This window comes from Amphiura filiformis, chromosome 18, assembly GCF_039555335.1.
Source record: "Amphiura filiformis chromosome 18, Afil_fr2py, whole genome shotgun sequence".
NCBI classification, from domain to species: domain Eukaryota; kingdom Metazoa; phylum Echinodermata; class Ophiuroidea; order Amphilepidida; family Amphiuridae; genus Amphiura; species Amphiura filiformis.
Window position 1 is genome coordinate 53,388,241 of NC_092645.1, and position 24,590 is coordinate 53,412,830.

The following is a 24,590-nucleotide window of genomic DNA, read 5'->3' on the forward strand; positions in this document are numbered from 1 at the left end:
ATCCGTGAACTTGTCTTTTTTAAAGACAAATTCTTGTTACTAATTCGGACTAAAGAACGCGGTATCCGTTTCGGACTATAGAACCCTTTTGCAATTTCGGACTATAGAACCCTTTTTAAAATTCGGACTATAGAGCCTATTTTCATATTCGGACTAGAGAACCGTTTTTAAAATTCGGATTAAAGAATCTATTTTAATATTCGGATTAGAGAACCTTTTTTAAAATTCGGACTATAGAACCTTCGAAATAAAGAACCGTCGGAATAAAGAACCTCTTTTTAATTTTTTTCGGACTAGAGAACCTCTTTTAACATTCGGACTAGCGAATGCTATGAACACATGTTCGGACTAGCGAACCTTCGAACTAAAGAACCTTCGGATTATAGAAGCGTCGGATTATAGAGCAGTCCCCCTCTCGGTGTGGTGAATTCTCAAAATGGTCTGCCAAAATCGCTTGCCCCTCCCCTGGCCGTGCCAAAAGTCTCCCCCTTTTTTTGTTGACGTGCACAAAAACCTTTCCCCTTTTTGATGTGCCAAAATATCTTTGCCCTCCCCCGTACAAATGCAAGATTTTTGAAAACTTGAATTTAAAACCATAAATTGCCTTATCATACAATGCGAGTGTAGCGAGCAGGAACTTTTGCATATTTGAACGTGTTCCTAACATTTACCTATACATTGTACCATTTTAGGGCGTAATATATAACCGGGGCCAAAAATATCTGTGCCAAAAATTGCTTCACCCCTTTCGACCTGCCAAAAATCGCTTGACCCTCCCCCTTCGACCTGCCAAAAATGCTTGCTCCCCCCCCCTTTGGCCTGCCAAAACTCTTTGCCTCTCCCCTCCTATAATTCACCACCCCGGGGGTACACATAATTATTGCACCACCCCCTTAAGTCCTTTTTTTTGCTGGCTACAAATTTTTTTTTAATTCTTGATCAAACCGGAACACAAGATTGTGATAGTTTATAGCCAAGCAGAAAACGTGGGAAAATGTTGATAGGTGTGAAATGCTCCAAATGTTTGAGGGTTAACTAGTTTGTCATAGTAATAAAATATTATTATAATTATGCATTATTTACATTAATATTGATTATTAATGGGCTGGATGATTCCCGGGCAGATTTCAATAGTCGATGCCTATGTCCATTGTATGTTGTATTATTATTATGATGAATGAATTCTATTTAAAATGTGCAGTGATCGTCACAATCAAGTTCATGCTACACAGCTGGTGCCCTTAATTTCCTGTGATGCTACATTATATTTTTCGTTTAATATGTAGGCCTACCTATGGGGTATCAGTATTCGTAGTTATAATGATAATTGTACAGGTATGATCACAGTTTAGGAGGATTTTTCATACCCAAATACAAGAGGTATTATAGATAAAAAATACAATATTTTGACCAAAAACGGGATAAGCATTTTATTGCACACAATTGTTTGATAAAACTGTAAACTGGGCCATGAAACGTAAAAAAACAGTCTATTAATTCTAAGGATAATAACATAGACTTGAAAGTGTTGATATTGTTGCACATTGGATATGAAAGAGTGTTTCATGAGGTGGGGGCTGCAGATCTGTCCACAGGATTATGATGGCTGTATGAAGGTTTGTATTTCGCAAGAAACCCGGCCTAATATTGTTTAATAAAGTGGGACAAAAAGTGCTGTTTGTTTCTATAAATGGGGACAGCCTAAATGTACGAGGGTACCCGTTAAGTATTATGTGATCTCAATGGTACACAGGCCTCCCATCCTGGGTAGGATTCTGTATGTGTACATTTATGTACTCGCATAGTGCTTCACACAGTTGCATGTTCATTAATCTCCTGCCAATTGGTTGAGTACGTCGGGTGCTTGGGATTTACGATGGGAAACAGAATTTCAAGTAAGTATTTTATACTCTTTTTTTCTCAATATATCATTATTTTGTTTTTGTTTTAAAAGAATCATTCAAATGCCAAAATAATATATTGTTCCTCGCGATTTTGCTGCCTTAAAAGCAAGTTCTGTCAGGCTGGTATGATGTAGAGTATGAATAGCCACACCCCTGGAGAAGTATTAATTGATTGATTAAAATGGTATACGTGCAGGTTTTTTATGCTAATCGAGGCATTAAGAGTATAGCCATAGCATATCTGATAGAATATTGTTTAGCGTTCTTTTGTTATTGACCCAGCTAGACCAGGATATTTTTTGTTTGATTTATAATTATACTGCAGAAAATTTTTTTTTTTTTGATATCTGGGCAATAATTGTTGGAAATAAGGGCTAAAGATATACATGTGGTTTTTTGTATGCCCTGACACTCAAGCCTAAAGACTTGTACAAAGTGGGATGATATCAGCCTAATGCACTCAAATTTGACAAACACGTTTTCTCTTACCGTTTCAAACCAATTATTTAAAAAAAACATACAATGTAAGATTACAGGCAATATAATTGACCAATAGCCTACTCAAGATTCTGTATGCTTATACCGTAAACGTTCGCCTACTGGCGCTATGGAGTTCATGGAAATGAGAGAGCGCCATCCCTGTAAAAGCCGACTATTATCACTGATCATTAAGGGTACGTGTAGTTAAAGGGTGAAACCTATCGACACATACAATTATGAACAAGATCGAACAAACTTGTTCATGATAATGCGGTAAAAATTCACCTGATACGTTGTGGCCCAGTGAGCAGAGCATTAGACTATAGTGCGAGGATAAAGAGAACTTGTGGAGAAGATTGATGGTTCGAATCTCATGCAGTAATTTCTGACAGATTATGATGTCTGTCAATGTTTTTTTTCTGATTTGAGGAAAATTTATTCTCTATTTTCTTGATTTTATCTTTAACATTGTTTATATAATTTTATTATTTTATCTTGTATGTGTCTTTTTTCATGATTCTTTGTTTTTATCGTTTCATTTTAGAGTAATTCAATCCATTCAATCAAATGTTGTAATGAACCTATTTGATTGTATAGGCATTTGTTATGTGTGTGAGACGAACTGTCGCGTGCGACAAGTCTTTCAATTCGCGCGAGTGTCCTTGCCTATGCATCAGTGGTCATAAGAGGTATATCATTTTATTCGAAGGGGTCCCAAATATACGGGGGTCATAAAGTCTTGGAAAGAATAATAGGAGGGTGTCATAAAATGTTTTATGACCAAAATGTAGGGAGTCACACGATGACCACAGAAAGTGTGTTATTTTATTCAAAAGACTGATTTCAATACAATTTTGGGGTTTGGGATCATAAAATTTTTGTTGCCGAAATAGGGGGTGCGCAATTTTACCTTTTGTAAATTTGGGACCCCCTTCCAAAAAAAATGATAGCCCTCTAAGAGGATTCAAAAGATAACCTCTGCCCCAATAATCCCTAGCTATATTTGTTTGAAACTGTTCCACGGAGGATGTATCATAATAGGCTCAGTCTTCAAATGATATAAATAAAATTTGAATGAGTGAACGAACAAAATCATACAACGACCAACTGAATAGAGGCTGTGACGTATCATCCCGTAAATATGGCGGACTACTCAAATGCATTCAACAAAAGCATGATTGCATCTACCGCGACAGTTCGTCTCACACACATAACAAAATGCACTACAATCAAATAGGTTGATGACAACATTTGATTGAATGGACTGCACTGCGCCACGGGGAAGAAACCGGTTCAAATCCTTTTTTTGGAGCCAATCGATAAACGCAAGTCCTCTATAGCTATCATTGAATACTGGCTAGGATTCCACAACACAATGAGAACATGTTATAAGGCGCTTTGGAAGGCACACAATACCCCAATGGCTTTCCATATTATGTGCACTCAACAACTTATTCAGTATCGAAGCCCGGTATCAAAGTTACGTAATGTTACTATGTCAACGGGATCACGCGCTTAAGTAATGAACCACGATCGAAACAGTACACAAAAAAGCATACCAAAATAGCGTGATCGTAATGATCGCCATACAAACAGTGCTTGGTTCCGATACCATCACGGAGTTACGTAACTACTTCGTGGTCTGACAGTTATATGATCAATGGTCTGATCTACTTGGGTTCGATCCTTTTATGAAAAGAAAAAATAGCTGATCATTTATAATGCATAAATGAATAAAGTAAATGTAGTTACACAATTTGAAACATTGAGGTCCGGCCGTTCTATTTTTCAAAGGTCATTTAACTGTTAAATGTAGTGGAATATATCACGCATTGATAGGTAGCAGGTGGAGCAAATTTTGTCAGCGGTTTTTGTTCGCAGTGCCTATTTATCTAAAAAAAAATAAGAAAATTAAAATTAAATTTTAAAAAATTCACAATATTCGTTCGTAAAATGGGGACAAAATCCAAAAACATTTCTTGACCCTTCTTCACATAAAAATGGGGGCAGAAACCAAGATTCGAACAAGTACCATTCACCATTCAAGGCGCACCCTCTACCGACTGAGCTAACGGGTCAGACAATAGAAGGGTGTAATTTTGAACTGAAGAATATTTAAAAAAAAATATGAAGAAATTACAATATTATAAAAAGATTACCAAAATGAGTTAGGTATAACGTATGAATCGATTTACAAATTAAGTCCAATGGCACTTTGAGAAAGAATACCTGAAGAAACCCCAAAACATTTGCTGCTCTAGCAACTAACCTAGTGACCTAAAGTATTGGGTCATGTCACGATATTTTTTTCTGAGGCATTATGTCCAGGTTGCTCAATTTAACATACATGTATCCTTAATGCTGTTGAGATTTTACAAGGATGGCGCTCTCACATTTCTAAGAATCCAAAAGCGCCATTAGGCGAACGTTTACGGTACTTGTGTCAAGTCTCTGAATTTGGTAACTACATTAATTGCATAAAAACAAAAAACTTTCTCTAAAAATTTTTAGTATTTTATTACCAGTAGGCTATGATTCATTCGGCATAACATGATACTATTTTTAATCCCCGATTAATTTCTTCATGCCATTTGTTTGCCAGTATCTTCATTACAGTTATGTGATATAAAGTAAACCAAACCTTATGTTATTAATTATTTCCTTATTCAGGGTTGCGACAGTGGGCTACCCTTAGTGGTAAGTCAATACACAGTTTCTCTGAACCAATTGAATTTGAAATTCAATGATCCGTATAATTTTCATGTGTATGTATCTGAACCAATTCTAATTAAGCGTATTTAATTAACTTAAATGGTGTTTTTATTTAACATTTTACAAAGTATCTATAAATGAGAAATATGTTGCTAAATATGAGACGACCCAACAAGTTTTCTACTGCCACTTACCGATTTTGATGATGAATATTCAATTCTTTACGAATTTTCCAAAAACAAAAACTGTAGAACGTCGGGTGCCGTAAACTTTTCTGTTGCACTCTGGATCGACCCATTTAGTGCAATGGGTACGATTGTTCCATTTCATATTGTTCGGCCAACCATATCGGGATATAATAATAATTTGGATGCCAATTATTTATTTAACAGTATTTTTTCAGGTAGACCAGGGATATTAGACAGTAACTTTGCAATAAAGAGTGCTCAATCCCATTTCAGGAGAGAGTAAAAACAAATTTCAAAGTATAGACCGCTGGAAAGGCAACCGTTGAGTTTTACGGCATACTCTTACTTTCGATAATTGGGTACTCGATCATCAGACGATCAAATGGTTGGATAAAATGTTGTTAAGCTGAAAAAATTATTAAAATAAATAAGTCCCATACTTGTACAGGGTGTCCCAGAATGATTTATACCGAGAAAGATGGAATTTTAGGTATGAACGAGAACGGCATTTCTATTGGTCATATTGTTTTGCATTAAAAGTTCTACATATATTTAGCTTTCTCAGATTTTTTAGATTTTAAAAATTGGACGTTTCTAGTAAACTATTCTTTCTTTGGCGGCAGTTTTGAAGACAATTATTGAGGTGTGTGATTTTCATCATTTGAAATGCCGGCAGAGATGGATTTTTCATAAAACTGAGAAGGTTCGTCCTTAGTGTCACAGCATGCGTTTATGTCCACAGTATATGGGCAAACCCACAGCTACGTAACAAAGAAGATTAAAATTTACTGCGGAGGATCCTTGATGAAGTTATATCCTCTGTAATAATGACATTTTTGGGTAAAAATCACATAAAAGTATGTTTTGCAACCTAAATATCTGATGTCGTATTGAAATGTTTCACTTAATCCCATATCAAGAATTATTTAGCACTGTGAGCTCTACATCTGTGCCAAATTTGGTGTATTTCCTATCAAAGAATGTAGGATTTCTCCAATATGTTGCACAGTGCGGCTCCAAAGGATCCATGTGTTATGATGACTTTGCACTGTAAATTACACACATGCAGTTTTCGTCCATTTTCAGTAATAGCAATGTCACGCCAAAACAAATCAAGCTATTTCCATGAAAGTCACAGAATAAGTAGGAGACATGTGTGGCATTGCAATGCAGTTATTAAAATTAGATTAAGTGTTGACTATATATTTTTGATATTTTGTTCAAACACGGTATAAATCATTCTGGGACACCCTGTACATTAAGGGCCGTTATGCTTGATCGATAAAAATTCGTTAGAACTTAAATATTACTGGAAATAGAATGGGGATTGATTATAAATACCTAAGACTAAAATTCTACGTCGAATACTTGAAGTCTGTAGCGGCCCTAAGGTTTTTTTCATGGTTCCACAGTGGGACTATGTTAAAAAATACGTCACTGTGGATTCTAGGAACGATTCTTGTGAATCGAAATAACGTCACGCCCATTGTAATCTTCTATTATTTATAGAGTGACGCTACTTGTGAGTCTGCCATCAAAACCTTTCAAAAAATCTTTCGCCAAAAGACCCTTAGTTTGGAAATGTCCGAGCCAATCAAGTGTCCCCTAGGGGACACACACCGACATCGCCTGGTTAATAATTACATTGTACAGCAGAGACACTAAAATCAATACACGGGATCGGTACACGTCAATGTGCTATGCACGATTTGATATTCAGACGATAAATATGTGGATACCGGGGTAGAAATATGATGAATATCTCCCGTATTTTTTTTTTATTCTAAAGACGCCATATTTTTTTGAAAGGATATGATGGTCGTTAGCTTGCGTATTGAGAAAGAACCGTGCGTATTGAGCTTAAAACTGACAAAAATTCTGATTTTATATGTGCCGAACTATAGCGCAGCGCAGTCCATTCGTGGAGGCAGTCTAAAAGCGATGACCTCATGGCGTATACCATGCTCACTCACACACACAGAGGTCAGTCACAAGGCTATTGTCAATAGCCTTAGTCGGATGTCCCTCGCGGCCCATTATGCGTCTCAAAACTATTAAACAGGTCGGAACAAAATGGCCATACGTGGCCGTGGATTCAACATACCATGGCGATTTCTGCCATGAAGATATCGGGGCGATGACACTGTGGGACACTGCCAGCTAGAGATTAAAATTTTGCAGTCTTTGAACCCCTTCATTTTTACATAAAACATTTTGATATTGCCCTTGTCTGCAGATGGAGACCACCAGTTCCAGATAGAAATTGTAACTGGTGAATATGGAGGTCAAAATATAGTCGGCAAGGGCAATGTTTGCATCAGACTATGGAATGTAGATGGCAGCACCAACCATGTGTCTAACATCTTCACATATAGTGGCCGATATTTCTTCAAAGGTTCCAAGAATATTCTGTATGTCTCTGCGCCCTTTGAAAGAATCGATCAGATTGAGATATGGATCTATCGTGCTGGTAACAATCCAAACCTGAATTGGTTTGTGGACACGATTACATGCACAGAGGCGCAGTCCAAAAAGAAGACGCTTTTTCCAATGGGTAGATGGGTTACCATGCGACACCAGGTAAGTGGTGGAAGCTTTGGAAGCACCCACCCCACCCCAGTGCAGAAGACCTTCCAGCGATTTTCTCATTCGAAAAATCGTAAAAGTCATCACAGTTTTTTGCACCTTTGATGGTAGCATAGATGTGCTAAAAAGGATATTTTACATGAAACTGCTTACATGTATTTTGAATTGAGCCGGATTCAACTTTTTGTCAATACTCATGTTTTCATGGTTTTATTTGTTTGCCAAATTTTCCATTTCAAAGATATCTTTAATGATAATTTTAATGACTTATCATTCACTTTTATGCAACTTATATACACAATTTAAATGACTTAATACTTTCGCTGGGATCATTGAATGGGCCTGTAAGAGGCATAATGTTTATACGCCTATGAAATATGTTTTCTTACGTTTCCATCTGATCTCTTTCAGCTCATTACTGCTGTAGATTCAACGCTTCCACTGGATGATAGGAATGCAGAGAGACGCCATGAAGAGATTTTCATGAACAGGGCCTTTTTCCACTTTTCCCAGCCCTTTGCAGGAGGCATTCCAACAATGGTAAGATAAATAATTATGAGACATAATCTGATCCGGCCAGGCTTTTTGAATTTTTAATCCTCGTCAATAATTTGCAGTGGCGTACCGCGGTTGCTCCTACCCCCAGGGGGGGGCTGAAAAAATTAAATATTGCTGCCCTTCCTCAACAGCCCGAAAAGGTTGACCCAATTTTTTTTCGGTTTTTTGAAAAGTGAAGAGCAAAAAAAAGGGATTTTAGGCGCTAGCGCCCTAAAAGCAATGTAGGCCTACCATAGTACCAGTTTTTTATACTTTTTCAAATTTTTCCGCCCTTTATTCATTAATAATTCTTTTTGCCGCCCCTTCTTCTTCCGCCGCCCCTCTTTTTGCCGCCCCCATCTTCATCCGCCGCCCCGTCGTTTTGGCAGCCCCCTACTTTTACCCCGGAGGGCTGGCGCCCCAAAGCCCCCCCCCAAAAAAAAATACGCGCATGATTTGTGTGCTATTGCTGAAATTCTTATAACCCAACAGCGTATTTTGTTGCATATAGTTTGATCAGCTCGTAATCGGCGGTCTACTTTTCGGCGTTATAGATGAGCTTTGTGAATACCAATTTTATTAAAGTATTTTATTAAGTCGTACACAAAGGTCAGTGACTGACTCACGTGGAAGCAAATGCAATGCATGTCCTCTCTTTCTCCCCTAAAATTGACCAAAAAAAAGGTAAAATATCTGAAAATATAAGTAAATGATCAAAGGATGAGACAGAGCAAAAAGAAAAACTTTCCACCTCTCTTTGAATCCAGGATATGATATGGGAAACACCTTTTGAAATATTTGTCAATTGGGAAGTGAACATAATTGTGAAAATGCAAAGTGTACAGAGCAAATGTGGTTTACAATAACAAATCTTATGGTTGTTAATTTGTATTTATTTCCTTTCTTCCAGACCAATGTGTTACAAACCTCGGAAACGTTCAGCAAGAGTTACTTCTTTGTAAGTGTCTGTTTATTTGTGTGTGTTTTTCCGTTTCAAAAAACGAGGTTTGTATTTTATACTGGCCATCCGAGCCGGTGAGAATGTATACTGATAATAATAAATTTACTGGCCCAGCTCATAATCATCCGGTTGGAACTGGTTTCTATTGTTCTAAACAATGGAAAGCGGTTCAAACGCCGGTAACCGCCGGTCAACCACCGGTCGAGTTTTGATTTCGTCCCTAACACTTTTAGGACATTGGTGTCCTGCTTGGGGAATTGCGGTCTTCTTACTCATGTTTCTCTGTTTGGCTTCCGTTGGCTGATTGAAGCTGCCCGAGCCAAGTAAACCACGCAGACGCGCCGGACGCGAGTTGTTAATCGGTGATGAACAACGGTGAAACATGATTGAACGTACCCCTTTCAACAAAGAAACAAGCTAAAGATTTCTAATTCACATGATTCTTTCATTTGGAATGCCCGTTTGTCATTGCTGCTCAACCTTACAAGAAGATCGCGGTATTTTTCTGTTGGTATCGGCAATAAAACTAAAGAATAAAGCGGGAATATTTAGCTGCTACCGCCAACATAACAGAGTTCATGTTTTTACGCATACGTTTCAGGCATGACGAATTTTACGCGCTCATGCGCAATCAATATACTAAAATCAATAATACAGAAACATGTTGCACAATATTAATATAAATACAGTAATATTACAATTAAATCGATCAAATAATATGTTGTTATAGAGAAAATAGTTACATTTTGATACAAAATGAGCACAACAGTAATCAATTAATATTTTATGGAGAAAAATAATAGTTAAATTTTGATACAAAATGAATACAAAAGTTATATTACAAAAAATGCAAATTTAATAATGCATACCAAGTCTTATAAGACACTGCCTTTAATAATACAAGAATACATAACGCATATAATTACATAAATGTAGTGTATAAATTAATCACCACAGTAATGGCCTAGTCCGATTGGTGTATACTATTTGATCACGGAAATAAATGAATAAATTAGATAAGTAAATTTGGAATAATAGACCTACCTAGTAAAACACATGGTATGATGCAACATTAAAAGGTATAATAATTAAATAAATTCTAATTATACTAAACTGGAGTATGGACAGATGATTGACTAGCCTGCTAAACGCAAACTGTGGGGTGCAGAGACCTCATTAAAGGTTAGAGAATTATGCTACACAAACAGGGCAACACAATTATATTAACATATCTTTCAATTTTTGTAGAATGTGTTTTTGATGCAAGGATTTGTGAACAAGATCAAGCAATACCTGCTGCCTCTATTTACACGTAAATGGAGACATTTGACGGACATTGACAATATCTACGACAGGTGCTGCCTTTCCTTTGAAAAACCACCGGTAAGTATATAGACGAATCCAATTTCACGCATTCCTGCTCCTCAATGGCAGCCATTAGCCGCGTCGAGTACCCAACTATCCCACCTAAAATGTGGGATGATGCGGCCTTGAAGGGTATTATAAAGTCCATTCTATCACCCGTGTAACACGTAGACAAAAGAATGATGACAGTTTACAACACAAAAGAATCTAACATCGAATTTTAAGCGGGTTTAATCCACCCAATTGGGTACTCACAACACCTGTTTGGTGCATGCGGGTACCCAACTATGGCCGACCAAATCCTGACCATGACTTGGCTCGTTGGATTCGTCTATACGCCACATGAAAAAACCCAACATTTTGGTCCGTATGCACAAAACATGTTTAGATCTGGTCTAACTAAGGAGATTAGTTCTACGGAGGTGGAACTTTTTTGGTATTTACATACCTGATTCTATATTATCGTAGATCCTGTCAAGGGCGAAAACATGTAGCTTGATATTAGAAGGCTACAGTGTTACTTTTGGACTTGGCTAGGAGTGAAGAAGGAAAAGAAAAGATTATAGGAATCCCTCCCTAAGTCCAACCTCTATAGTTAAATCTGATCTAACGCTAGACCTGGTTAACTTGTTTTGTGCATACACTTGCCTTTGTCGGGCCTCGACATCAGGTTATATAATTTTAATGAGGTTATAAGAAAAAAATGTTACCTTTCTTTTGAAACAAAAATGTCAACTTCAATGTCAATATCAATGGTGGTGTAAAATTAGTGGGTACCGGGATACTCAAGTTTGATTTCATAGGTAGGTATAGGTGCACTCCAGAAGGGGACCAATGGCTCTATATTAATTTTCTAAGAAGGTTGGACCCAGCGGTATACCTAAAGCTTAATTATTTACCTCAAATTGAAAAGTTGAAAAGCTTTGACCATATTTCCAGAATGTTAGACAAATTTGTTCAACAATTTTGAAAACATCTGGCCAAATTACTCATTCACACGTAAGTTGTCATGAAAATGCAACCCACGTTTCCGACACGTCTCCGTTTAATCATTTGTATTTGCTGTAATTTCTGTCACTAAACTGAAACTGTATTCTTTATTTTTTCCTGACAGAGTGTTGATACATACATGAAGGTTTTGAAAACGGAAAACAATGAAGGCCAATTTGACCAAACTGAGTTGGACAAGATATTTGCTACCCAGCGTCTCACTGGTACTAATCCTACTGTCATAACACGTGTTGAGTCAGCAAAAGATATTGAAGACGCGTAAGTAAACTTTATCATAGGATAGGGTTAACTCTGTTTATAAAAATATCCCGGGAGGATTATGTATTGTAAGGTTGACCGATGAGCCGTTGGATTATATCCAGATGATATTTCTGGAAAACCTGGACACTTCAGAGTCAAAGATAACCTTAACAGATCGTACCCCTTCCCAGGTCTTATCCCATTTGGAACCCTTGTTTTGTTGCTTGGTTTAGTAAAGGTGTACAAACTTTCTATTCTCTAAAAGCAGTCAAGTTAACAAGAGGGTGCAGGTTCGAACCCCGGCGGTGGTTTAGTACGCTCTAGTGAAAAAAAATGAAATTCCCCTAGAGAAGGAACTTTCTGCTAATTGTCTCGTTGTATTACCCGTACAAAACTCGGGGAGCTGATCCTGGATGGGAAAGTCAATTGTGTAATGTCTCGGGTGTGCGCCTCTTGTCAGCAAAGTTCCAGAATCGTTGTTAAATGTAGGCTGCAGTGGTCAGCGACAGCCTGTTAAGTGTGCTTCGGCTTATGGATCAACGTTTAGGCGTTGTGCCTGTGCGTACCACACTAAAAATCATTACGCCAACCATGGTTTCCTTTAAAAATCGAAATGAAACTGCCAAAAGGAAGGAAGCTAGTGACCTTGTACCTGCGCAAATTAAAGCTAACATGGGTGGGTGAAATTTTGCTTATTGCCTATATTATATTTACTACTTTTTACCGAATCTGAAGAACACTTGTTTCTTCTCTATAAAAATCAGAATGAGACGACCTGACGGAGTAGAGGGAAGTTTAGATGATCTACTCAAACCTCACATGGAAGAGAATACATTGGAAGAGGCTGTGGAGAAAGAGCTGTTGTACAAGGTAGACTACACAAACACCTTGGCAGATGTACCTTGCAAGACTGGATTTGTAAGTTAAATGCACAGCATTAAATTAAGCGTCAAGGTTGACTCATAAAGACCGGTACCCTATATTTTTTAAGAGATCTACACCTACCTCCTCAAAAAAACCAAAAAACAACTCCAACAACAGACGTACACACACACTGCGGGAGATGCTGATTTAGCAACGAATAAAGGTAGCCCTGCGTTGTAGTTTGACATTCTATAATGATGTAGGTTTTGGAATGTCAATGTACATTCAGGTAACGCCATTTTAAATTCACACTCCCTGTGTTGAAGATAAAAGTCAAAGCTTCCATAGAGGTTGTATGGATTTCAACTGAAATAGCCCAATATTAATGATTTATTCGATGCCATTTCAGATTGCTGCACCCATAGCTCTTTTCTATGTGAATAAAGACAAGGATCTGATGCCTGTTGCCATTCAGCTCTTCAAGAAGGATCACCCACATTCTGCTGGACGAGACAATCCAGTAAGATGACAAATATTTTTGACCAAATAGCACGTCTCAAAGACTACAAAGATTTTAACTTCAATCCCGAAAAGCACTTTTTTTCTATGAAATAAATTGAAGATAAAAATTAAATTGGCCAATTTCTTCGCTGGATAAATAAAAAGTGGCTATAGAAATTAGAGAGGTTTTCAGGTGTACCACCATGAATAGAGATGAAGGGCAGTATCAATTATCTCACACTCAAGTTCGATGAGTTTATAAAACTGGGATCAAGAAATCCCCAGTAGCAATCAATAATCATCAAGTGCTGAAGTATTGAAAAAGGCAACAGTGTTTGCTGAAACGTACAAAAGTAAGTGCATTTTCTAGATCAGATACAACGAACTTTGTTTACTGACAGACAGAGATGCCTTAGAGTCACTTATATTTATCATCTTATTCTTTGTATTAGATCTTTACCCCAGATGATGACTCCTACACTTGGCTTCTCGCCAAGATGTGGTTCAACAATGCCGATGCCTCATTCCACGAGTCCGCATCTCATCTGGGCTTCACCCATCTCATTATGGAGACCATATACATCGCCTTACAGCAAACCGTGTCGATTTCCCACCCACTATATCGACTCATGGCGCCACACTTCCGATATCTGATGAATGTAAACAGGCAAGTTATGGTTGGGTAGAGATGGTCATATAGAGTTACCGTCAACACAGAGTGCTCTTGGTGCACTAACCCTAACATTAACACATGCCCTGACTCTCACCAGCAACAATGTTATAGGGCTCCTGGAGCACTGTGTGTTGGCAATAACTCAATTAGTTTCTACAATACACACATAGTGTCCAGGTGTAAAGCACCGAACTCTTCGTGATATAATAGATAAAACGTCTCAATAATTAAATTCTTAAAGTTTGGCACTTCTTGTCAGTACCCGGTTTTTCGGTTTTTAAATAAGGGCAAAAAGGTGTATGTTTGGCCTCACTTGGTTTGAAAAAAGGTACAGTAAAGTAAATATCAGTATTGTACACACAAACTGTGTTTTAACAACGTCTTTTAATGTTTTAATGTACCACAAAACATATGTGCTGACACAAAATCTCAATATATTTAATACATGATTTTGATTTAAACTTTTGATCCAAACACAAGGAATTAATTCATACCTCACAATTTTAAGATGATACTCCATCTTTCATCAGTGAGTGAGTGAGTGACTGTATCAGGTTGTGATCTTTTTGACCTCTGACCTAATAACAGACTCGTAGACTTTTGGGCCAGCGTCCCTATTTTTCTATTTCATGTCAAACTCTGTGGCTAAAGGATTGACCTAATTTATTATTCATTTCAGTATTGCTTGGGACTTGCTGCTAAACAAAGGTGGTTGGGTGGACACTGAAATGAACATCGGAGTTGAAGGAATGCTAGAGATCATCCGTCGCAAATTTGAAGGATTTCAAGGATCTGTCGAACCTTGGCGTCTTCACGTGGAAGGCAATATTGAGAACGACATCAAGAACAGGAAGGTGGAAAACTTGCCCAAGTACACATTCCGTGATGATGCTGTTCGTGTCCATAAGATCATCAAGGCGTATGTAGCAGAGAAAGTTGAAGAGTCGTATAATAGAGGCAAGATATAAAGAGTTCACATATAATAAATTTATTTCAAAATGCTGTCCGGTGTATTATTCATCAATATTTTTAATTTATATTGTAATGTGGCGCGGGCCACTCAATATATTTGTACGCGTGACCCAAAGATAAAGGGAAGTGCGTGTTTGTTTGTATGAAAGAACATGGAACGCTTGTTCCGCGTTTAGGGTAAACATCGATTTTAAATTTTAACAAAAGGGGCGTTTCTTTTTGGTCGAAGCAGCCAAAAAAATCGTTATCTAAATCAATATATTATTGTAATATTACACTTTGATGTTTTGTTCATTTTACAAATCATATACTTTGAAAACTTGCTTGATTTATTGTTGTTAGGATGTACGTTTTGCAAAAGTGATTTTGTTTCAGCTCTCTTTACAGCATAAATCAAGAACCACAAGACCTACAAAAGTATATCTGTGATATTTGAATTCTTCTTAATATATCACATGTCGCACCTGAACTCATAGCATATGGGGGGCAATCAGAGGATGATTTAAGCACTTCCCACCACGCCACTGTGTTGACTTGCGGTTAGCACAGCTGTGTGAGTGAACATGACAACACTGCTCGCACATTGGATTGACGGCCATGGTTAAATTTGAATTTGGACTGATATATTTACAATAAAAACGCATTCACAATGCTGGTCGATTTCACATTTTATGTTACCTACAGAAGGTGTGAATTATCCTTCATGCATACATCACTTTAGATCTGAAATCGACTAAGTAATAATGACACACGCACAATTCTTAAACAACATCTTTTGCACAGAATTTCAATGGGATTTGAAAAGTGAAGTGGCAGTTGAAACTCTGGTGATAACACGTTTGTAGTGCATGATGGGGCTTCCTTAAATCATCCTCTGGGGGGCAATATACGTATACAGTTTGTTGAGGGTTTGGCCACCCCCCTCAAAAAAAACCCACACGCATGTTGAAAGATGTTGCTGGACATGCATGTCACTTTAATTTTTGAGTGCCTCCCCGTAGAGGGCGAAGTATTTATTTTTCAATTTTAATGTATACCTTTATACAAAAAAAAATATTTTTTCGTCTCACTAGTGGACGAAGTTTTTTTTTTCGTCTCACTAGTGGGCGAAGTTTTTTTTTTCAAAAAAACTCCCATGCCCCCCCCTGGAAATCTAATGGTGCGCCCCTTATTAATTGCCAGTTTTTCTTCACTTCCTCAGATCCTGCCAATGTTAGAGACGATTACGAAATACAAGCATGGGGTAAGATGTTGTACGATCCTACCAACCCAGCTGATCCTGCACACAGTGGATGCGGGATAAAGGTAAAGTGTATTTTTCTTCTTTGCTTGGCTTTTTTTTACAAAAATAACTCAATTGAGATAATAGTGATCAAAAAAAGGGACAGCGGTACCACATCCGGTTGATATGATTTGGGTTGTGAACACCGCACATAACGCGCAATGACCAAGTTTAGTTGGACTTGGATTGGATTTGAATGCTGATGTGAGACTATATTTTTATTTTCCAATCTATTTAACAAGTTGACCTTAAATAACATTTGACCTCAGTGTGTTGACATTGAACTCCACCATTGCATGTAATTTCACATGGTGCAGCTATGACCCAAGTTGGCAGGTTGCAATTGGATTTGAACTGTTCTTGTGAGAATAAATCTTTATTTATTTTATTATTATCTTATAAGTAGACATGGAGGGTCCCATGGTGCAGCTATGACCCTAGTTTGGTTGCAATAAATTTTGAGCTGTTCATGAGACCAGTTTAACCAGAATTCTTACATAGTGGTTGACGGACCCACACACCGTACCCCCCACTCCCCCCAAAAAACAAACAAAAAAAAAAAAAAAACAAACAAACTAGCTGAAACCGGGACTGAGACACAACTCATGCTTCCGGAAGCTCAAATCTTCGGACGACCTAAACAGCATTCACTGGGATTTTGTTTATCATCTAAGGTTTGTGCTATCATGTTGTTTGTCTAAAATATTTACATATTGTAATGTGTATGGGTTAACTGATTTGATAGTAACTTTATTTTTTTCCAACTTAACTTTTGTGTCTAGGGTTTAGCGTTTGAGCACCCCAAGGAGATTGATGGGCAGATGGTTTACTTCCAGACGCTAGATCATGTGATAGACACCATCACAAGTACCATCTACACGTGCAGCGCTGCACATGCTGCTGTTAACTTCCTTCAGTATGATAATTATGGGTTCCCACTCAACTACCCAGCTCTGCTCCTTGGAGATCCGCCACGAAGCAAGGCTGGATTCGGTCCAGATAACCAGAAGGTATGGAAATGAATCATGGGGGAACGTGAGGGTGGCCGGTTTAGCAGACTGGCCTCGCTTTTTTGTTTAAAGATTTTCTCCAAAATTTAGCATTTTAGCCAAATTTTGACCTCATTGATGAATTCGTCAAGTCTTTGCCATTCTAAAAATATATACTTCTATATTCTTTAGACCAACAATTTAGCAGTTATGAGGCCCAAAAGTTTCCATCATTCTAGTGTTAAGACCATCCTTAAAAGGTTATATTTATTGACAAATAATAAAAAGGTCCTAATAGTGGGCCTAAATGGAGTCCTGCATTGATACATGCTAAATGGGGTCCTGTTGTGACATTTCGTGATAAAAGATGGGGTTTTTCAGTCAACATAGTTACAAGGATAGCCGAAATTAACAAAAACGAGGTCTTAAATGAACTTTGTTGTCAAAATATGGCATTTAAAAAAAAATGTTTTGCTGCAGATTGTTTAAAAACATCTTTGGTAATTTCTGGTATAATTCCCTATCACAAATCACACAAATTCGCCAGATTGATTTTACATGACGTTTTTGGGAGTTATTGAGTAAAATACGTTAAAGCAAGGTGATGGCAAGACAACCCAATCTCTCTACTAAAGTGATAATATGAAGCACTTTACAAAAGTCTTAGAGTGGTAATATTCAGCACATTAGTGCAGTGATAGTTAAGTTTACGCATTCACCTTGCTTTCTTGCCCTGCGGGGCCATTTTACATAACGTTTTGTGGGTTATTATTAAATAAAATACGTTTTAATCAAGGTCATGGTAAGAAGATGAAAAATAACTGTAAGTACAATGTTATTCGACATTTCGGTGTTTATAACCAATAATATCTTCCAAATTAGTTAATCTCGTGGGCCTTTAACACTATGTCAGAAGAAACATACTCCATATTCCACACTATCAATTTACCTCTCAGACAACTTCTACGTCATACATGTATATATATATTTTTAGGTTCAAAGGACAGCAGATGACATTCTCCAGGCCTTACCTACTAAACAGCAGACCCTTGATACTATGAATATGACCAAGATATTGAGCAACAAGGCTACCGTGGACAAAGATGACAAAAACAACCTGGGAAATTTTCCTATCCAGTATCAATTCATTCCTGACGGAGGAGTACCAGACAATGTCAAAACGTATGTACTATGTATGGCTATGGTAGCACGCAACCGGGGGTGTTTTTCACTAAACATTTAACCATGCGTAACTCAAGAAACCATTCATAAGTTACGAATGTATACCCTTTTACTATACGCAACTTTACGAATGTAGTAAATCCTTATTCCTTACGAAGGGTACCGATCGTAATTAAGTCATGTTAGTGGCATGGAACTAACTATACGTCGTAAATTACGACGTCACAGATTTTGAAACTTACGAAGCTTCGTAAAATTGAGTGAAATGGACCCCAGGTTGTTGTTGTTTTTTTTGGGGGGGTCGCGGGTACAGACCATTTTCCAGAAAAGTAGTAGCACCCCTGGGTGTTGAATTTTCCATCTTGGACAGAATAAACCGGAAGAGACTGCATTATTTTGGCCACGTCCAGAGAATGCCTCCCTCACGCCTTCCAAAGATGGCCTTTGAATGTCACATCCAGGGAGTCAGACCTAGAGGAAGACCACCAAAGAGGTGGAGAGACTGCTTGCTAGCTGACTGCAAAAGAACCAATCTAAAACTCCATAGTAAACGCCAGCCATACAGCAGATGACAGAACAGTTTGGCGGGACATTGTGATGCGGATGCCACCACTCAACCCCCAGTTGGAGTGAACGGCATAGGTCAAGGTAGTTAGGTTACATTCTAAAACTGAGCTTTACCGCCAAAGTGAACAGTTTAGGCATTTGTTTCTTTTCCAAACTTATGTATATTGCCACTATATGGCCTATATGTTGTACGTTTTTGCAAACCAGTTAACTCACCGTGAACCAATGAAAACATATTTTGGAGGAACAACTTTGATCATTTTTCTGAATGAAATTAATCTCACGGTTTAATTTCTCTACCCTTACTTGCCCAATGACCCTGCTATCTTATATTCTTGTCTAGGTTCAAGGAGAGTCTCTATGAACTGTCACTCGAGATTGATAAACGTAACAAGGAGCTTGAGCATGACAAAAAGCATGACGAGGTCTACGATGTCTTGGATCCAGCACACATTCCAAACTCCATCAGCATTTGAGATGGAAAGCCACTACTATCTGATTTAACAATAATGACTTCACCCTTAAGGCTTCCAACACATTTTGCAATTATGCAATATAATGTGGCACCTATCACATCGAAACGCAGCCGTTGTCTTGTCGGAAACCCACATTTAAAGATAATGAAGAAAATGCGTATGAAAACTGAAATAAAGAAAATTATAATATCTATATATAATGATAAAATTAATATTCAACATATGACATCAATGTGTGAGATGTAAACTTTTAAAGACTTTCTTTTGTTACATTTTGTAAGACAACTGCGAATTGTTTTGACATGATGAGTGGCATAGCATATTTCTAGTAGAAGTAGGTATAAGACGCTTTGTATGGTTTATGGTACTTTAAATCTCTATTAGTGCATATATCAATGAGATGTTGGTTTTGAATATTCTATTCCTAACCTCATGAATGAACATGATGATCCAATCATAATTTATTATTTGTAAACACGCGGCCCCAAATGCAGGTTATTGAAATCGTATAATGACCACGTATGTCTCATGATCATGATGACGTAGTACATTAATTATATAGGTTAATAAAATCGTATCACTTGTTGGGAGTGAAATTGTACAAAATAATGCACTTGTACTAAGATCTTGATGCGTCTAATGCACAAGCCCCGAAGAGGAGTACATAGACGCATCAACATCTCAGTACAAGTGCATTGTTTTGTACAATTTCTCGAGCAAATACGCATTTATTAACGTAATTCATACACGTGAAAAAACACACGTGATTTTTGCTGATTTTATAACAAAATTACTACTGAAATGTTAGAAAATAGAACCAAATATAAATGCACCAAACCGCCCGTAAAATTAATCAATCCTACGCGACGCGAAAGCACTGCGTGTAGTACACGGAGTGCCGTTATACACAATCATTGCACTCCACGTACTTTTCTAACCGCTTTTCTGATTGGCTGCTTTGATATAGGAGTGTATGAATACTTTTTAATGGCCACGTCGTGCGTCGTATTATACGGTCGAACAATATTTTTGGACATCGTTAGTAGTGTGTCATCGTCTGCTATTTTATCTTTTTCACAGGAATCACAGTGAAAATTTAATTTTAATGTTTAATTAAAGTCTAAAAGAAGAAAATTTATGATACAGATGAATAATTGTGTTTTTAATAATTCAAAGTGCCGCTTATGAATGAGATTATTTTAACATTTTTGTGGACCTCGGAATTTCCATCGGGGCTGCGCCCTAGTGGTATTCCTCGCTCCGAAGCAAAATGTTTAGAATTTTCACAATACACTCAAAATAACTGATGCACAGTCCTCAACCCCTGATGTAATTATTGCTTCTAAAATGTATTAGATACGGGCCTGGTATTAGGGGTTAACGAGGAGAATGGGGTAGTGGTGGTGGGGGCAGAGATAAACATTTTACGATGTGCATCGTTTGTCCTGAATGCTCGGTGGCGTATACATTAATATCATGCTTTCAGGATTATTGTCCTCTAAAGTCTTGTGACCAGCTTTTAAAAATGACTTTACTAGGAAAATGGACAATGTTATGATATTTTGCCCCATAATCGAGGTACATTTGACTGTTAAACGGTATAGGTCTATGCCCACCAGGGTTAAGTCTCTCTGTCTCCGCCTACTGGATGCATTTCTTTATCAAATTTGATTTTAAAGCAATTGGACATTCAAAAGTATGACAGCTCATTTTATTTAATCAAAATAATGTGTTTTAGAATTTCTAGAATAATCTAGTTAATGTGCTGTGTAATTTATATATATTGTGTCTTTAGTGGACCTATTAATTTCAAACAATTATTGTGTTAAAATCATCTCTAAAATAACTATTTTTTTAAATAGCATGAGTCGTATCATGCAGAATCAATACTAATGATATACCGTAAAGGTTCGCCTAATGGCGCATATGGGCTTCCTTCACATAACTGGAATTCAAGGCACAAACTAAAAGTGCCCTCCCTTAATTCTTGTAATTTGCATATGACACGTATGAGGGAGAGCCATTGGGTGAATCTTGACGGTATTACGGTTGAATAACGTACGTCATTAATTCTTTATAAATATTTACGAAAACAGAATATCTGTAGAATAGTAGTTTGTAGAAACTGGTTGGTCGAGTTTGGTAATAAATGTGTGAAAAATAAAGTGTTCTTGCTGTATTCATTCAAAATTGTGTGTATCGCCTTTCTCACAACTTGGTGTGATCAAGCAAAATCAGTCTGAAGTCGGGTATATTCAATTTTGCAAAAAAAAACCCATTCAAATATTTGAGCAGTTGAGGTGTTTCCAAAACAATATGCAACAAAAGAAATTATTATCTTTGTTTGGCTATATCTGAAAATCAATATATCCGACTTCCGACTGATTTTGGTTGATCGCATCTAGCAAATTCCAAATTCCAAGTTCCGCTTTTCCATTTAAATATAATATTCCACCATGGTCACTTGGCGTTTTTGTTATATCACCAATTAATTTTCCAACTTCTTTTTGATGAATTCAATTTTGATATAAATTGTTTATTAAGTCATCTTATGTAGATAGCATTCGTCGATGACGTCATCTTATGTAGATAGCATTCGTCGATGACGTCATCTTATGTAGATAGCATTCGTCGATGACGTCATCTTATGTAGATAGCATTCGTCGATGACGTCATCTTAGGTAGATTTTTTGGGATTTTGGGCCAAAAATGAGCATTTTGGACCAAATTTGACCTCACAGATGAACTTATCAAGTCATTTCCAGTCTAAAAATGTCTACTTTTATATTCTTTAGACCAACAATTTAGCAGTTATGAGGCCCGAAAGTTTCCATAATTCCCCGGGTTCAGACCAACCTTACGATGACCTCATCAGTGAGTGACATCTACCTGAGATGACTTATTTAATGGGTGCTATATGTAAGATGATCAAACTAATAGTTGGTATCTAAAGTGATAATAAGGTGACTTATTTAATTGAATTGAATTGCTATATGTAAGATGATCAAACTAATAGTTGGTATCTAAAGTGATAATAAGGTGACTTATTTAATTGAATTAACCTTAAGTAGATAACATTCACTGACGAAGTAGTCTTAGGTAGATATCACTCACTGACTCAAGTCGCATTAAGTACATAGCACTCATTTAATAAATCATCTTAGGTAGATACCAACTATTAGGTCATATTACGTAGATAACACTCATTAAATAAGTCATCTCAGGTAGATGTCACTCACTAATGAAGTAGTCTTAAATAGATCACTCATTATTACTATTCCTCATAAATATTTATTAGGTAATACATGCAGGCATCTTAATAACACCAGCGTCTGAGTGCGGTATTTTGACTACATCCCCGCGTCTGTGCCATTACACTGCAAAAACAGCAGAGCAACACTTAATAAACACTTGAACACTTAATAAACACTTGTTTGTACAGTGAAGGTATTAGGGTGTTAATTTATGAACACTAATATAACACTAAAACACGATAAAAAAAATATGGCGATGTGTATGTTTTTAACACAAAATAGTGTTAAAAACACACTTGTATAATGATATCTACCAAAAAACGTTGACAACGTAAAGAAAGCAGCAAGTTTAAAAAGCCCCACCTCGGCTCACTTTTTGAAACTTGGTCCCATTTGTAAAACGTACTGATTTCCTGGAACTGATTTAAACTTTATCATAATATTATCAACTTCAAACATTTCCATATGTGTTATGAGTCTTTAATGTGCCGATGCGATATTAATTTGTAAGATCAGAAAGGTTATAATCTTGCTCTTGCATGGTAAGCCAACATCCTATATATGTTTTGTTTTATAATATTAATTTCATGATTAATGATCGAATTAAATAAATAACAAATAGGCATATAATGCCAGTCATGCTATTATTAAAACGTTGGACGCGCTGTATTTGATGTTCAAAATGGGACCAAGTTTCAAAAAGTGAGCCGAGGTGGGGCTTTTTAAACTTGCTGCTTTCTTTACGTTGTCAACGTTTTTGGTAGATTTCCTTTCTTTTTATGAATGAAGCCGAGTAGCTCCAAGCTTGAAAAGTCATCCGGTTACGAAGTACTACATAAGACGAATCGAAAAATAGAAGTTTGAATAATATTATCCTTGATTTATGACAATAAAAAATACGAGTATATGTAGCTAAACCTATAAAATGTACGTGGTTCTTTGTAGCCCTGAGGCAATCTAGTTGGATATCCAAATTTCGCCGTTTGTGGTTCTTTGTAGCCCTGCAGGCAATCTAGTTGGATATCTCTATTGAGCGGCGGTTGTTGGCGGTCTTTCGCGGTTTGTGGTATTCCTTTATTCTTCAAGCCCTGTCCTCTATCGGGGCTAATTTATTGTTTAAGCTTGTTGGATATCCATATTTCGCGATGTGTGGTTCTTTGTAGCCCTGCGGGGCAATCTAGTTGGATATCCAAATTTCGCCGTTTGTGGTTCTTTGTAGCCCTGCAGGCAATCTAGTTGGATATCTCTGTTGAACGGCGGTTGTTGGAGGTCTTTCGCGGTTCGTGGTTATAATTTTCCTTATCCTTCATGCTTTGCCCTCTATCGAGGGCTAATTTATAGTTAAAACTTGTTGGACATCCATTTTTCGCGGTGTGTGGTTCTTTATAGCCCTGCGGGGCAATCTAGTTGGATATTTCTATTGAGTGGCAGTTGTTGGCGGTTTTTCGCGGTTTGTGGGTTTAATTTGTAGGATATCCATATTTCAAGATTTGTGGTTCCTGAGTCCTACGGGGCAATCTAGCTGGATATCCAAATTTCGCGGTTTGTGGTTCTTTGTAGCCCTGCGGGGCAATCTAGTTGGATATCCCTATTGAGCGGCGGTTGTCGGCGGTCTTTTGAGATTTGTGGTTTTAATGTTCCCTTTTTTTTTAAAGTTTCGGGCCGCCCCTCCTCTACATCCCGAGGATGCTTTTCAATAATTATACGGTGTCAAAAATTACTATTACTTGGTATGATAATTTATCTTACCATTTTGACTTACATTGTTTGTTAAGGTAACTTTCGCGGTTCGTTGTTATAATTTCCCTAATCCTTCAAGCCTTGCCCTCTATCGAGGGCTAATTTA

General features: G+C 37.3%; 1 protein-coding gene across 1 annotated transcript; it reads left to right on the forward strand.

The window, feature by feature from the left end:
- Window positions 1-1,574: 1,574 nt before the first annotated feature.
- Window positions 1,575-21,655, forward strand: LOC140138810 (polyunsaturated fatty acid lipoxygenase ALOX15B-like). The gene is made up of 15 exons (XM_072160582.1): window positions 1,575-1,895; window positions 5,055-5,081; window positions 7,521-7,864; window positions 8,282-8,410; window positions 9,318-9,365; window positions 10,617-10,751; window positions 11,848-12,002; window positions 12,749-12,902; window positions 13,258-13,368; window positions 13,802-14,016; window positions 14,702-14,979; window positions 16,196-16,299; window positions 17,059-17,286; window positions 18,260-18,447; window positions 19,358-21,655. Exons 1-15 carry the CDS (start codon window positions 1,877-1,879, stop codon window positions 19,488-19,490), a joined length of 2,268 nt encoding a protein of 755 aa, XP_072016683.1. The 5' UTR covers window positions 1,575-1,876; the 3' UTR covers window positions 19,491-21,655.
- The last annotated feature ends 2,935 nt before the right edge of the window (window positions 21,656-24,590 follow it).